The sequence below is a fragment of the Epinephelus fuscoguttatus genome, linkage group LG17 (assembly GCF_011397635.1).
Source record: "Epinephelus fuscoguttatus linkage group LG17, E.fuscoguttatus.final_Chr_v1".
Classification (NCBI taxonomy): Eukaryota; Metazoa; Chordata; class Actinopteri; order Perciformes; family Serranidae; genus Epinephelus; species Epinephelus fuscoguttatus.
This window is the reverse complement of record NC_064768.1, coordinates 14,533,036-14,546,631: the sequence shown is the minus strand read 5'-3', so window position 1 is coordinate 14,546,631 and position 13,596 is coordinate 14,533,036. Positions and strand designations below refer to the sequence as shown.

Genomic DNA, 13,596 nt, shown 5'->3' with positions numbered 1-13,596 from the left:
CATTGACATGGCTGATGCCTGTGATGCAACCGCAGATAACCTTCAAATATGAAAAACACAAGACTCATTGTGTGACTAACAAACCCAAACCCTGACCGATGGTGGAGAACACAGCCGTGAACTTGAACTTAAACTGGGTTGATTTTGCAACACAGAACTCTCGTCTCAATAACTTGACATTAGCTTATCCTTTTCTAGTTGGTCTTACAGGTTGAGAAAGTAAATATCAACCGAATATGAACAAAGATGTTTATTTTGTCAGTGGTTTATACAACACATTTTAAGTCAGCAGTGATTGGCTGACCTCTGCCTGATTAACAATGGGTATAATCTTATGTAAAAAAAAAAATAATAATAATAATGTTTCCTTTTCAACAACAAAAGTTATTTTTCTAGAAAGTCATTGTTACAATACAGCACCATACAAATTATACCATATCAAAACCATATTAAAAGTATAAGAGCCACAAAATCAAACCTTATAATTTCAACAAATGACACTGAAAATACATTGTTTGTGTGGCAATGTTGAGGTCATTGTGTGTATTTCTGCTTAGTTTCTAATCATATGAGGAAGTCAGTCACATGTTAACACAAGCATACGCTCTCCCTCAATATCACGCCTCATCACAATGAAATCTCTCATGTGCTGCTGTGTTCACTCCATCCAGTCGTAGCCTTTGTTTTTGTCTTTTTAGGGGCCCAAACAAGAGAGTACCCAGGTTTAACTCGAGGGAGTGCGAGCTTCAGCTTCAACACCATCTGTGTGCTGTTGTGGAAAGTACAATACAAGTTTGGGTCTGTGTTGTTCAGGACCATTTTCTGGTACAATATCTCACAACGCATCGCTTCCCGTTTCTCAGTTCGGGATTTCCCATCGAAACGCAGCATCATTTTGTCGACGTCCTGCTGCGTCTTGCATGGCCCTCCGTTTCTGGTCACTGTAGCTTTTATGTACTCTATATCCATGTTCTCCTCACGCTCTTCTTCCACCTTTGCTTCCTTTTCCTTCTTATCACTGTGACCTTTCTTCATCTGCGGACTGTAGGCATCTTTTTGGCTGGTGTGGGGATTGTTCTCAGCATAAGATTCACCGTCAGTGTCATCAGAGTAACCAGAATGGTCGTTGTCTTCCTGAGAACGTTTGGGGGACTTCTCAGTTTTTTTCTTCTTGTCAGGGTCTGCATGACTGAAGGGATATTCTGCCATCAAGACAGAAAATGTGCAACTAACAAGTTGTGAGCTCAAATCTGGTGAGGGGACTTGAGAAAATGTTCCTCCAGGCAGGAAATCCCTCAGGTGTTCCTCAGTGACGCCAGCAATCACCTTTATCATCCTTTTTAAGCAAGCTCTGATTAGGTCTCTGTTTGTGTGCCACTGACCGCAGTACTGAAACACTCCTTCGTAGGTTTTCTCTTGCAGTGGGAACTGCAGAAAAACATTTGTTCCCCCTTCAGGTTCCAGCAGTGTTGAAGGATCTTTGGACCAATCCAGGAACTTTTGGTAGAGACAGAGTAGGTACTGGCTAAAGAGGGAGTACTCTCCTCCGCTCTTCAGAAGCTGCCAGTAAGGGCCGAGGATTTTGCAGTACACGATGGCCAGAACACACACAAGGCTCTGTATCACAGAATCATTAGCATCAGCAGCAACACATTCCAGAATAATGTTAGGGCATTCGTCATTGGTCATTGACAGAAGGTCAGAGAGGAAGAGAGCCATCTCTTTGTGATGGTGGATAAGACCCGCTGCAGCTTCAAAGTATTTATTGAATCGGTTCGACTGATTTACTGCAAACTGGGACGGGTTTTTCTTTTCCTCACAGAAAGCTATCCAGTGTCTCCTGTAGTTCTGTGTGGCAGGGGTTCTCGGGCTTAACACATCACAGGCCATGTGGATGTAGCGTGAAGTGGCACTCTCTGAAAAATTCACAAAGTCCTTGAATTTTGGAAGCTTGTCACGGCCCAGTTTCTCTCCCGTCGATAGAATGATGTCTTTTTCAAAGTTCATGATCTGTTGCTCAACAGCGTCGTGCACATCAACGAGGAAGTTGGCGTTGTAGTTTAAAAACACAACGGGATAAACAACTGAAAATTCTTCACAGAGTGAGTCAAGTTTTTTCTCAAACTCGGCCAAGGCTGGGTGCTCCTTGCATGTCAGCGCGTACTGATTTTTGAGGAGATCTAAGCAAACTTGCTTGCATCCTTCGTTTTTCCCACCGTACACGCTTGACAGCTTCTGGACAGACAGCATTGCAATGTCAAGCAGGGTCAGGGCCTCTTGTTGGTTATCTAATGTTTCTTCTTCACTGTTGGATTGATCCGTATCCTCATCACTTTCGTCACGTACAGAGACATGATCTTTCCGTATTATTTTCCTCACAACTCCTCTGTTCGTCCCAGACTGCTCGCCTTGCATGATTTCATAGGTCTCATGTTCCTCCTTGATTGCAACTTTTTCGTAATTTCTGGTGTCGTCTTTTTTCGGGCGTTTCTTCACAAGAAATTTTGGTGTTTTTTTCCTCACCAGTTCAAATGGACTTTGAAGCAGATTTTCCATTGCTGCATTCCTCCTGTGTCTCCTCGTTTCATGATTGCGGTAAAGCTGTTTTAACTTTTTTATCTTGGCTCTAAGGACTTGATATGCCCTTTGAATATTCCCATTCTTACAAAACTCAGGGTTGAAGTTTCTCAGCCACTGAACTAAAAAGACTGGCGTAATTCGTTCCCTGGTGACAAAGTTGCTCAACTCTAGGATCAATCCATTTGTGACTTCAATTGACTGCGCTCGCTCGGAAAAATCTGTCATTTCCAAAAGATCTTGTCGTTCAACTCCGATGCTGTCACATATCGGGCCAACAAAGTTGAAGTTGACATCTGATTCCAGGAAGGTCAGCCTCGCTTCACTTCCAAGACTCAGTGTAGTCGCGATGCCTCTTTCGACCAAACGACGAAAGTCAGCTGACTGGTGACTGGGGAAGATTTTCTTGAGCCAATCTATGATGGCAATCCATGGAAAATTATTGTCCTCTATCATAAGTCCTACTTGAATCAAAAGTCTGTTCTTGCATGATGCCCAGTCAAGCTCTAATCCTTCTCCCGTCTGAGGACCAATGAAGTCTGCAACAAGCTTCCAATAATACTCATCTCCTGAAAAACAGAAAAGTTGGCACGTGAGCAGAAAAGTAGTGCTTGACTAAGAGGTTGCAAACGAATGGGTGGAAATAGGATTGCTAATGCTAGAAAACTCAAGTGATACATGTATTATACAGAGAACTGGGTCACAGTCATCTTAATAACAGCTTTATTATGTGTGCATTTTACTTACTTAGATGAGCTTCAGTGACGACGGCTTTACCACAAAGGGAGAAATCTTGGCCCTCCTCCATTGTCCGCTGTTTCAAAAGAAAGACCATGTAAAAAAAAAAAAAAAAAAGATGCAATCCTCAGCACCTAGATGCATAACCACTTGAAGAAGAAAGAGGATGTGTACAGTATGACTGCAATCATACCTAAAATCTGGGTGAAACTGAATAGTTCAATTGTGATTTGTGTTTTAATGTTCATATCTGGCACCTGGTCACTATCTTTTTATGAAGTCCCAATCTAAACTGAGCGCTGTGAGGGTCACACCCATTACTGTCCCGAACACAGAAAAATAAGAAAATACAGGTAGGGAGTCTCTGCAGTAAAATACATCGCCACTCACTTCTAGTTGGTCATGGGTTACTTCTGTATGAGTCTATCCATTGTTTTTTCTTTTAGTAAAATTCTGCATTGTATATCTTTAAGGACACCCACTCATATATCAGTTTCCATGCCTCTGTGTTCATTCAATCCTAAAAAGCACAGTAAACAAGTCTAAAAGCTATCACTACAAATGAAACAACACAGGAACAAGTTTCATACCTACAGTGTTATCCTGGAGAGTGCACCCCTGCAGAATAATGCCTCCTCTTGGCATTAGCATGCACAGCAAGTCGACACTGAGGCTCTGTGGGAGACGTAACTTCTTTCCTTTCCTGAAAAAGACGATGAGTTGAAAACATTTTACTCAATCTTATGGTTAAATTGGTGCAGTTGAATTGTATTGTGTTATGCTGAGAGGTGTTTCTAACACGACTAATATAAATCTTATTGATCTAAATAGGGTGGACACAATTTTACTAAACGCCCCTCGTCATAACAATACATTACAACAGCAGCGCAGACTACAGAGTTCAAATGACAATAAAGCGAAAAGGGCTATTGTATTAGACTGTGGTGTTTTTTTTTGTTGTTGTTGTTGTTGTTGTTTTTTTAGAAAAGTGTATCTAATAAACTGGTAAAAATGAGTGTGCATCTGTGTTACTTTGTGCCACTTTGTGGAATCCGGGGCTCCATGCTATGCAGTGAATCCCTCCCCACCACACTTGGATATTCCACATTAGCTGTACACATGCAAAAATAACACTGTTTTCTCTCTTTGCCATAAATAAGGATATCAATAACAACCTGAAGACTATCTCTGTGGTTTGCTGGCTCTAACTTAAAACAGAACTCACGCATTACCGCTGCATCTGCAAATCAATGCTAATGTTGCTCTTTCTCTGCATGCTAATGTTAGCCTTGTGAGTGTTAGCACCAACTTTACTTACAGGAAAGTCAGCATACTGTACTACAATCGTCCGTAATTAATACCAGATAGAAGTGCTGTGCTGCGTGCTGTAGCATGCACAAATAATTCGACATTAATAAGTGGTAAAGTATTATTTTAAAAGTGTAAACTCTTACCCCAAAACTAATGTTACATCACCGTGCAGTGTATCTTCGCTCCTCTACACCACAACACAGCGTGGTGGAGTCAAAACAGTAGGTTCGTCGGTGATTGGATAGTTTTACAGAAGGCGGGCTGTTGTCGAAATCTCCACCAATCACAGGGGGACATGAAATGCATTGTGGGTCTACTGCTGAGGTTGTTGTTAGCCGACTTGGTGAACTAGCAGCAGGTACTGTGAGATAACGAAATACTATTTTTTTTATTTGAGAAAATATTTCTGTCAGTAGTAACGTATTTGTTGTCAGCGTTGTAACAGTCGCCATTGTTCTGTTTCGTTATATTGCACGGCGAATCTCTAACTATCTAGTTAATTGTAACAGTAAGGTTAGCTTGGTCAACGTTAACAGACAATATGATCGGTTTGGCGTTAGCTAAGTAACAAATTAACGTCACCATTGATGCTATTGAAGAGGTATAAATGATTAATTTTTAACTAACGCCACAAAAATGTTAAATGTTGTATTTGATTTATTCGATAGTCGTTTCCCCCCTCATTGTATACAAATCTGGGATGAATGTGACTGTCCTTTCCTCCATTTACACATAATCGAGGACGCAGCTTCGAGACGGACAACACATTTTCAAAAACGCAGAAATCGCTGTATTTCTTGTCCTCGTATTTTCTAAACTTTTCCCCACTTCTTACATGTTAATGGACCATTAACAGCACATTATCCATGGATTCATACAGTTTCCTGGCTCACAAATGGGCCACACACGCTTAAAGAGAAACAAACCCCTCACTCTCAGTACTGGCAGATTGCATTAAACTCTTACTGTATATTGTTACAGTTGCACTAACGTAAAGTTTATTCCAACATGATTAGAACCATGAAATAGCATCAATTAGAAAAAACTCATTGGAATAAGTAACTGCACCTCAAATCTGTGCTCATCTAGTGACATTTGAACCACTGGAAAGCACTGTTTGCTAGCAAAATATGCTAGATATGAGATAAATGCCACATGTGACTTGTAGTGCAAAAACTTAAATATCAGAAATGTAGGAATGATAATGATAATGTTTTACTCATACAGCAATGTGCCACAAGAAGTCTCATTGGATGCAGGGAAGTAAATAGAAACTCTATACACCTGCCAGTTACTTTGTGTTTCTGCTTTTCTAAGTCATACCTTTTAAAATCTCAACCATTTATCCACCACTTTCAACAAGCCTCAGCCATTAGCTGTCACACTAACTCTTAGCAATCCTACAAAAGACTTACATATACTTATGCACTTTTTATAAAACCAGCTTTAAAGTTGCAGTAACATTACCTTAAACCTCATATATATTTCTTACCAGTCTATGGGCAAAACCATCCACTGAGTTGCTTAAATTCAGTGCTTTGAATAGATCAAAGCACTGACTGTGCTCTGTGTTGAAAGGGATGTTTCCATATCTAGATTTTGAGCATTTTCCATACATTATTTTGGTAATCTGTGCAGCTAATCACATAACTCATCATCATGGAGCAGTGTAGGATTCTGTTGTCTTATACTGTCCCCTTTAGCAGTGACTTAGTTAAGAAATCTGGACTTTTATGTGTCATTTCCAATATACTTATATAAGAAAATCTGCTTTTAAGGCATCAGTGTGAGATTTAAGTTTTGCGAAAAACATGGAAATTTGTACTGATCTGCTGTACGTAAGGATGCACAATATTGGATTTTTTGCCAATATCCGATATGTTGATATATAACAACTGATAACAGATACCGATGTTGATGTATTCACTTTTTTCCCCCCGCCAAATTTTAGTAATCATCAAGTCTCTTCTGCAGCAGAATTAACATCATGTCATACATGCATACTCCTATCATGATGGCCCACCAGCAGATGGAGACATGAAATACAATACTTTCCACTGTATGTAATATCCATTCATTATGCAAAATAAGAAAAAGCATGTTTGGCAGTTCTGATAGTTAATTTTAAAGCCAATATTGGCTGATACAGATGACATGCCAATATTATTGTGCATCCCCCACTGTAAGTAAGGCCCTGTTTACACGACAACGGTCTCTCTGAAAACGGAAAAGTCTGTCCTTTGCGTTTTAAAAAACTTCTGCATTTATATGTCATTGAAACGATCCCCGTTCACACGGAACCGCAAAATCTACTGGAAACGCTGTAGTATGCACGCCAGGCCAATGGGTGGCAGTGTAAATTTTCAAATGTTTGCGGTTTCAGGTGGCCAGATCGCCGTTCTCATATAAACGGACGGCCAAACCGCAACAAAAGTTTGCCGTTTTATCCAAGAATCGTTGCCGTGTAAACGGCCTCTAAGACACAAGATAAGATTGCAATCTTTATAGTTATTCTGTTATATTTATTTACTTTCTCTCCATCCACTCTGCTACTGTGTACTTAACATCCTTATTCACATTAAATCACCCACACAGATGCAAATTGATCTTATTTTTTATCCTATTTTCAGATGCCAGTTTGTCACTTCTCAGCCAATGTCCAGTTGTCTTTGAATGACGCTCATGATAAGACAAATTAGTAGTGGATGATGGATTCCCCGGAAGCAGAGGCTTCAGCCCACAGTGAGACAAGAGGTGACACCACACCAAGCACATCAAATACATCAGGTCAAGGAGAAGATGGACCAAAGCTGAAGAAGGCAGCTTTAAAGAGGACCACTGGTAACCTTACAGATGCCAAAACCAAGAAGCGTAAAAAGGCCAGAGTCTCCAGGCCTGCCCAGCTTGGCTACACTGTCCATCAAGGGGAAGATATGCTTCTCGTCATTTCAAGTTCTACCTCTCAGTATGATGGTTCCGCCTGGACTCCCCCAAAGAAGGGAAGCAAAAAGAAGAAGAAGCTAACTAAAGGAAAAGTGAAAGCTAGTCAGATTAAGAAAAAAAAGACAGTCCGTGCCAAGCCTAAAGTGGATAATAGTCCTGTTGCCAAGGAAAAAGAGGACGTTGATTTGTTTGTGCCAAAGGGAGCAGCAGACAATAGATGGGGTCAAAGTCTTCCTGAGGAGGTGCTAGTCAATATATTTCAGATGGTTGTCGTACAAGATGGTGCTGTACCATTTCTATGCAGGTAATAAACACATTTTTGATTTGATGTATCTCAGTGAATACTTAAATACCAAACATTTATACTATGACCTGATTGAGATCTAGCATACAGGGCTGGAAGATCCTCTATTTCAATATTATCGTTTGTTAACTTTCAGTGGAAATATAAAATGAGTTTTGTCTGTTTAAATGCGTAACAGTTTCACACATTCCATTGCACTGAACATACATTTCATTGTTTTATGTATGATTCCATATAAATTTACTAAATTTTCTTAACCATATCATCCATAAAGTATCAGAACATAGTGTAAATACAGATAATAATTTCACAACTTCAAGGGGGCATCTGAAGATTGGCCCGAAGAGTCTAAAGTCCACATATGTTCAATTTAATAACGTAGAAGACAAAATAAACCAGCAAATATTCACAATTTATTTCAATGAGTTTTTGACATTTGGGCTTTGGACAGAACAATACTTTACACATCTGTTTCGAAACATGCGTTGCAGAGGGACGTGTAGGAAACATTTTTCAGTCAAACTCCCGTATGCTGTCTAACTTTGAAAAGAAATAAAAGTAATAAATAATAATATAGGTGTCATGAAAATGATTTTGTCATCCAGCTTGTAGTGTTGTGTTTTTTGGGAACCGTAAATTCCCCACTGAACTAAATCCATGCATTTCTACACTGTTTCTGGCGTAGGGTGGCAAGAGTATGTCATCTGTGGAACGCCGCTGCCTCCAGTCCAGTTCTGTGGCGCAAAGTGACTGTAGGTCACTGCTGGATTGCACCAGGGAAAAGCCAGCTACCTAAAACTGAGAAGAAGGTTAAGGACACTTTCAGCTGGCTGGCACAGAACAGGTGTGTGTCGTTAGATTCATGACAAGATTTAAAATACACATAATGGGAACTGTGATTTAATTTGTGCTTAGATTTTTTTTAAAACCTTGAAAAAGAAATAAACTGCACTCTGTTGTTCTGTAGATTCTCTCGCCTACGAGACTTCTCTCTCTGTCACTGGACAAAGAATGTTACCTATGCAGTAGAGGTAAGTCATCAAGACTAGATATCTGTCCACTTAGATGGATAATTAATCAGGCTATGTGAGGACTTGATTGGAATTATATTTTGGCATTTTATAGACAAAACAGTCGAGACGATAATCAGCAGATGAATCATTATGGGCCAGTGTTTAAAGTCAGCAGTTTTTTTGTTTGTTTGTTTTTACAAATTATTGTCTGATACATTATAGGTTGCTGTTTTTATTTACACATTTTGTATTCACCGAATCTTCTTTCTGCTTATGTTATGTTCAACTTTAGGTCGTGTCGCAGTACTGCCCCCACCTTTGCTCCCTCAAGCTCTCCTATTGTACAGGTCTGACAGCGACAGCCTTCCACAGCCTTGGTCTGCACAGCCGGTCTCTGCAGAGCATGAATCTCCAGTATTCAGAGGTACATCACAGACCAGCTCAGTTAACTTTTTTTTTTTTTTTAAGATTATAAGTTATAGAATTAGTTATACAGTAAAAATATTTTGTTGGTGGTGGATGCATCGTCACATGTATCATCTGCTGTCAACTTTAAAGCTGACAGCATCAGGTTAAGAATATTCATTCAGTCAGTCAACCAGGGGTGTAAGGGTACACAGAAGTCACAGTTAGGTTCATATTCTGGTTTATGGGTCACAATTTGGTGCAAGTTCGATATAGTGGGAAAAAAAATACATAAGGATAAGTTTGTTTTCATTTGCTTTGAACAAACAATAGTGCAGGTATCAAAGACAAATACAGTCGTCCTGCTGAGGACAAAAGCAACTTAGGTAAACTCTTTTCATTAATATTTCACAAACAGTGTCCCAAAAGGCAACAGGTCGCTACAAACTGTAAAACTGAAAGTTGTCTTCTATGATATGAAATCGAAAATACATAAAATGATAAAGAATAAAACTTGTGCAGTAGGAGGAGTGTTTTAATTAGTTTGACCTTCCCTGCTAATGTAAATGTCAATTGCTTCAGTAATTGTTCTATCTAGTTCTGCTTTTCGTTCTAAAGCATTATGTGCCGCGGTAAAGCAGTTAACCTTTATTCATACAAGGTGATCCAATGAAAGCAGTTAACACCCTTTTGCACGGGGGCTCTGTGTAGACAAGACAATTAAAACATTTATGTTTGTCTACTTACAAGACTAAATGAAGGATAAGAATACAGTAGGATAGGATGTTTAGTTATGGGAAGCTATTGGCCAATTTGATACACCAGTAATTCCCAGCAGGTGTTCATTTACCCCCTGCTTAGTAACACAGTGAACTGTAAATGTGTCGACAACTTGCTCTTGTTGTAGTTTCAGGTTGAGGGACTCCTGGAGTACCTTGAAAATCATGGGAGCCAGATCAAGCAGATGTTGTACACTCATGGACTAAAGAGTGACAGACTTCTGAATGCCATCACCGTAAGCCCCCCAACTCTCCTTTTCTCTCCAAATCCTGTTTTTTTTTAATGTATACACTCCGCACAGCCCAAGCTACAGAGGTAAGATAAACCTGGTGTACACTCAACATATTGTATTTTCAGAGGGGAAACTGTCCTGATTTGGAGTTGCTGGAGGTCAACACAAAACTCGACAGTAAACATTGCGAACTTCCCATTTGCATCCAGGCACTACAGATGGCATGCCCTAAACTCAAGGTAAAAAAGATGATCTAATATTCCAAGTCTCTATGCCATTGTAAATAAGACAGAATTACTATGGTAATTGTATGATAATTTTTTATGTATCTGGCACAGTAATTTCTTTGCTTTGGAGGTGGATCACTGCTGAATGAAGAAACTAATTCTTATAAATGATTAATTTTGCAATTCTTGTGTACATGTTAGGTTTAACAATTTTAAAGCTGAAACAATTGCAATGTCAGTCAACAACAAAAAAAGAATTGGCATCACTGAGGAAATAATCTACAGATTAATCAATAAGAATAATCATTAGTTGCAGTCCTAAATTTTGTCTTGTCCCTTATCAGTAGTACATTTTGCACTTTGCATGTTATGCGTCAGTGTATATTGTATGTGCATACTGTTTTTACCCATGAAACTTGTACATCTGTTGTTCATCCCATCAGACCTTCCGTATGCTGAATGTCAGACCTCTGCATAAGATGATGCGTAGTGGTGCCGATTCAACTTCAGGCTTCCCGTTACTGGAGGAACTGTGCATTGCAACTGCCTCTTTTTCCTACATGACAGACAAAGATCTGTGGGACATCCTCTTCGGCTCCACCAGGCTGCGGGTTCTGGACCTGCGAGGTTGTTCTCGAATCACACCATCCGGTCTCACAGCTTTACCCTGTCCTGGTAACTTCTGCAATGTATACTTAAACTTTGGTCAATTAGGGTTTATGAAGTCACTTAAATGTGATTTAAAAAGGGCCCATACTGAAAAGTTTAGTTTGATCTTTTCATACTTAATCCACAATGACCTGAACCATTCTTTCCTACATAATACTTTCAAGCTCTTGTACAATAGTAATTATTTTGAATTCCCTAGTAAAATACCCATTTATTAATCAATGCCTCCTTTTGCTGTCTGTGATTTGGCAGAGCTTGAGTGTCTGTTCTGGGGACAGTATTTCAGCAGCAATGTTGGGTTGTCATCAACTAAGAAGGGGCTTCATATGGTGACCCAGAAATGGAGGCGAACACTGCAACAGCTTGACATTGCAAATCAGCTCTTCACTGAGGAGGACTTGGAGATAGCAATGAGTCACCTTGCACATGCCACAGAGCCAGATACCTTACGTTCACTCAACCTGAGTGGGACCAGGATCACACCATCTGCCCTCAGGTACTCCCTCTTAACTCTACTAATCCAAATACTCAAACTATGCACCAGCACTGCAGAGACAATCTTGCATGCAGAACTGAACATGAATCAAACATTCACATTTGTAAATCCTGAGTGCTGCAGGTTTACCATTGTCACTATCTTTCAAAGGAATTCACAGGAAAAAAAATGGTTATCTGTATTGTTTTTTTACAGGCCAGTCATCGTCCATATGACTGCTCTAAACTACCTCAACCTTTCATCCTGCCGTTATCTTCCAAGAGGGCTAAAGAGAATTTACCGGGGCCAGGAAGAGATTCGCCAGCTGCTGGACGGATTGGAGTAGTTGTCATATTCATTTGGTTCAGGAAATTGTAAACTAAATTTGCAAGGCATATGTGGATGTCTTTAAACACACCTCTTTGTGGAATAGCTTCTTTAAGTAATGTTGGTATTCTTACCACAGATGCTTTTGTAAATGTTGTATTATATGTATACAGTTCACAGAAAACAGGCAGTTCATGCAAAAGCCCTCCTTACTGTGCTAGAAGGCAGAAACCAAGGGTTGGGATCCAGTTGAAGAACCTGCTGCTGCTGTATTAAGGGGGGAATGTCACCTAAATTAAGATTTCCAATATGTTGTCTTCATGGTCTAGAAAAGGTTCATCAGTATGTGTGAGCATGAGCTACTCTCTCTCAAAGCCAGAAACCAGAGAAGTAAGTCTCAAACTTGTGATACCATTAAGTAAAAAGCTGCCCATAGACAATGAATGGGAGTCTTATTTTGTCAACCCACAGTTTCTTTTTTATAACCATATAAGCTTTCATCTCTTGTGGTGTTTTCAGTTGTGAAACAGAAATTGTACCCATATACTCAGAACATTCACCTGGGTCCTCAACAGCTGGTCTGCAACCCTTAGGTGGTCCTCGGAGTGACTGAAAGGGGGGTGCCAAATTATTTTATTAGTGTGATCTTTTTTTTTTTTTAATGAAAATATGTCTGAAAATACACATTAATACAAATCCAACAAACTTTGCCTTTTACAAAAACGTACCTTTGTGGAACTTGATTTTCCTTTCTCAACTACCTGAAAATCTAATTCAGATCAAAACAGCAGCCCGGAACTGATATGGCCCTCTGCCCGCCAACCTCCATCCACCCTTGGAAAGACAAGCTGTGCGCCACTAACCAGGGTCAGGCATCTCGCTAAGGTAGTCATCCACAGATATTGCTAAGCTTAAGGATTCACGATGCCTCCACACATGTTTACCATCAAAAAATTATGTATAAATGTATGAATTTGTCAATAATTATTTTAATGGCTTAGTATTGTACTTCAGGCAGATATTTGTTATTGTAGGCCCAATATATGTAGCAGTGGGTCCCCTGCTCTTAAACATCATTCCCAATTCATTTCATGGAGCAGCTATAGACTTTGTAATTGATGACATCAAAAATTTGAGTTTTGGCACTCCAGTTTTCAAATGTGAGTGAGAGTTGTTCATGTTACCAATATTTTTGGACTATCTTAGGCTATAAAAATAATGTATTCATTTTGAGGAAAGAGCAGTGACTACATTGAACTTGAGGGGTGACATTGGCATGTTGGTTGAATCACCTTAACTATAAACCTACAGGGACTTTCAGTTGTGTGTACCAGGATTTATTGGATGCAATTTATAACTCTTTTATATTTTTTACACCATGTTACAGTAATTCAGACAAAACTTTGTAAAGAAATATTTGAAATTGAAAATAAATGTTCAACGTCACTAAAAAGTTGGTTATATACTTTGTCTCCACTAGAGAGTGCTGTACTCTCAAGCAAAATTTACAGAATGAACAAACGTGGTGTGTTTCTCTGCTGAAAATGTACACTTGAATGTTTCCAAATGAGAGACATATTTTACACCCCTGTATG

At 39.5% G+C, this 13,596-nt stretch overlaps 2 protein-coding genes across 4 annotated transcripts; one reads left to right on the top strand and one right to left on the bottom strand.

The window, feature by feature from the left end:
• Positions 1-240: 240 nt before the first annotated feature.
• LOC125904948 (uncharacterized) lies at positions 241-4,857 on the bottom strand. 2 transcript variants are annotated; one of them, XM_049602654.1, is made up of 4 exons: positions 4,770-4,857; positions 3,906-4,018; positions 3,325-3,391; positions 241-3,146 (listed from the first exon to the last, which is right to left on the bottom strand). In XM_049602654.1, the coding sequence occupies exons 3-4, from the start codon at positions 3,383-3,385 to the stop codon at positions 643-645; spliced, it is 2,565 nt and encodes an 854-aa protein (XP_049458611.1). In that variant the 5' UTR covers positions 3,386-3,391; positions 3,906-4,018; positions 4,770-4,857; the 3' UTR covers positions 241-642. The 2 variants fall into 2 exon arrangements, with proteins under 2 accessions (XP_049458611.1, XP_049458610.1); XM_049602653.1 differs by having other exon boundaries at positions 3,910-4,018.
• Positions 4,858-4,937: 80 nt separating this feature from the next.
• Positions 4,938-13,474, top strand: fbxl6 (F-box and leucine-rich repeat protein 6). Of its 2 annotated transcripts, none has more exons than XM_049602657.1 (10): positions 4,938-4,984; positions 7,257-7,873; positions 8,559-8,717; positions 8,841-8,904; positions 9,179-9,310; positions 10,199-10,306; positions 10,429-10,542; positions 10,974-11,205; positions 11,452-11,695; positions 11,891-13,474. In XM_049602657.1, exons 2-10 carry the CDS (start codon positions 7,332-7,334, stop codon positions 12,018-12,020), a joined length of 1,725 nt encoding a protein of 574 aa, XP_049458614.1. In that variant the 5' UTR covers positions 4,938-4,984; positions 7,257-7,331; the 3' UTR covers positions 12,021-13,474. The 2 variants fall into 2 exon arrangements, with proteins under 2 accessions (XP_049458614.1, XP_049458613.1); XM_049602656.1 differs by lacking the exon at positions 4,938-4,984 and adding an exon at positions 5,206-5,227.
• Positions 13,475-13,596: the final 122 nt, after the last annotated feature.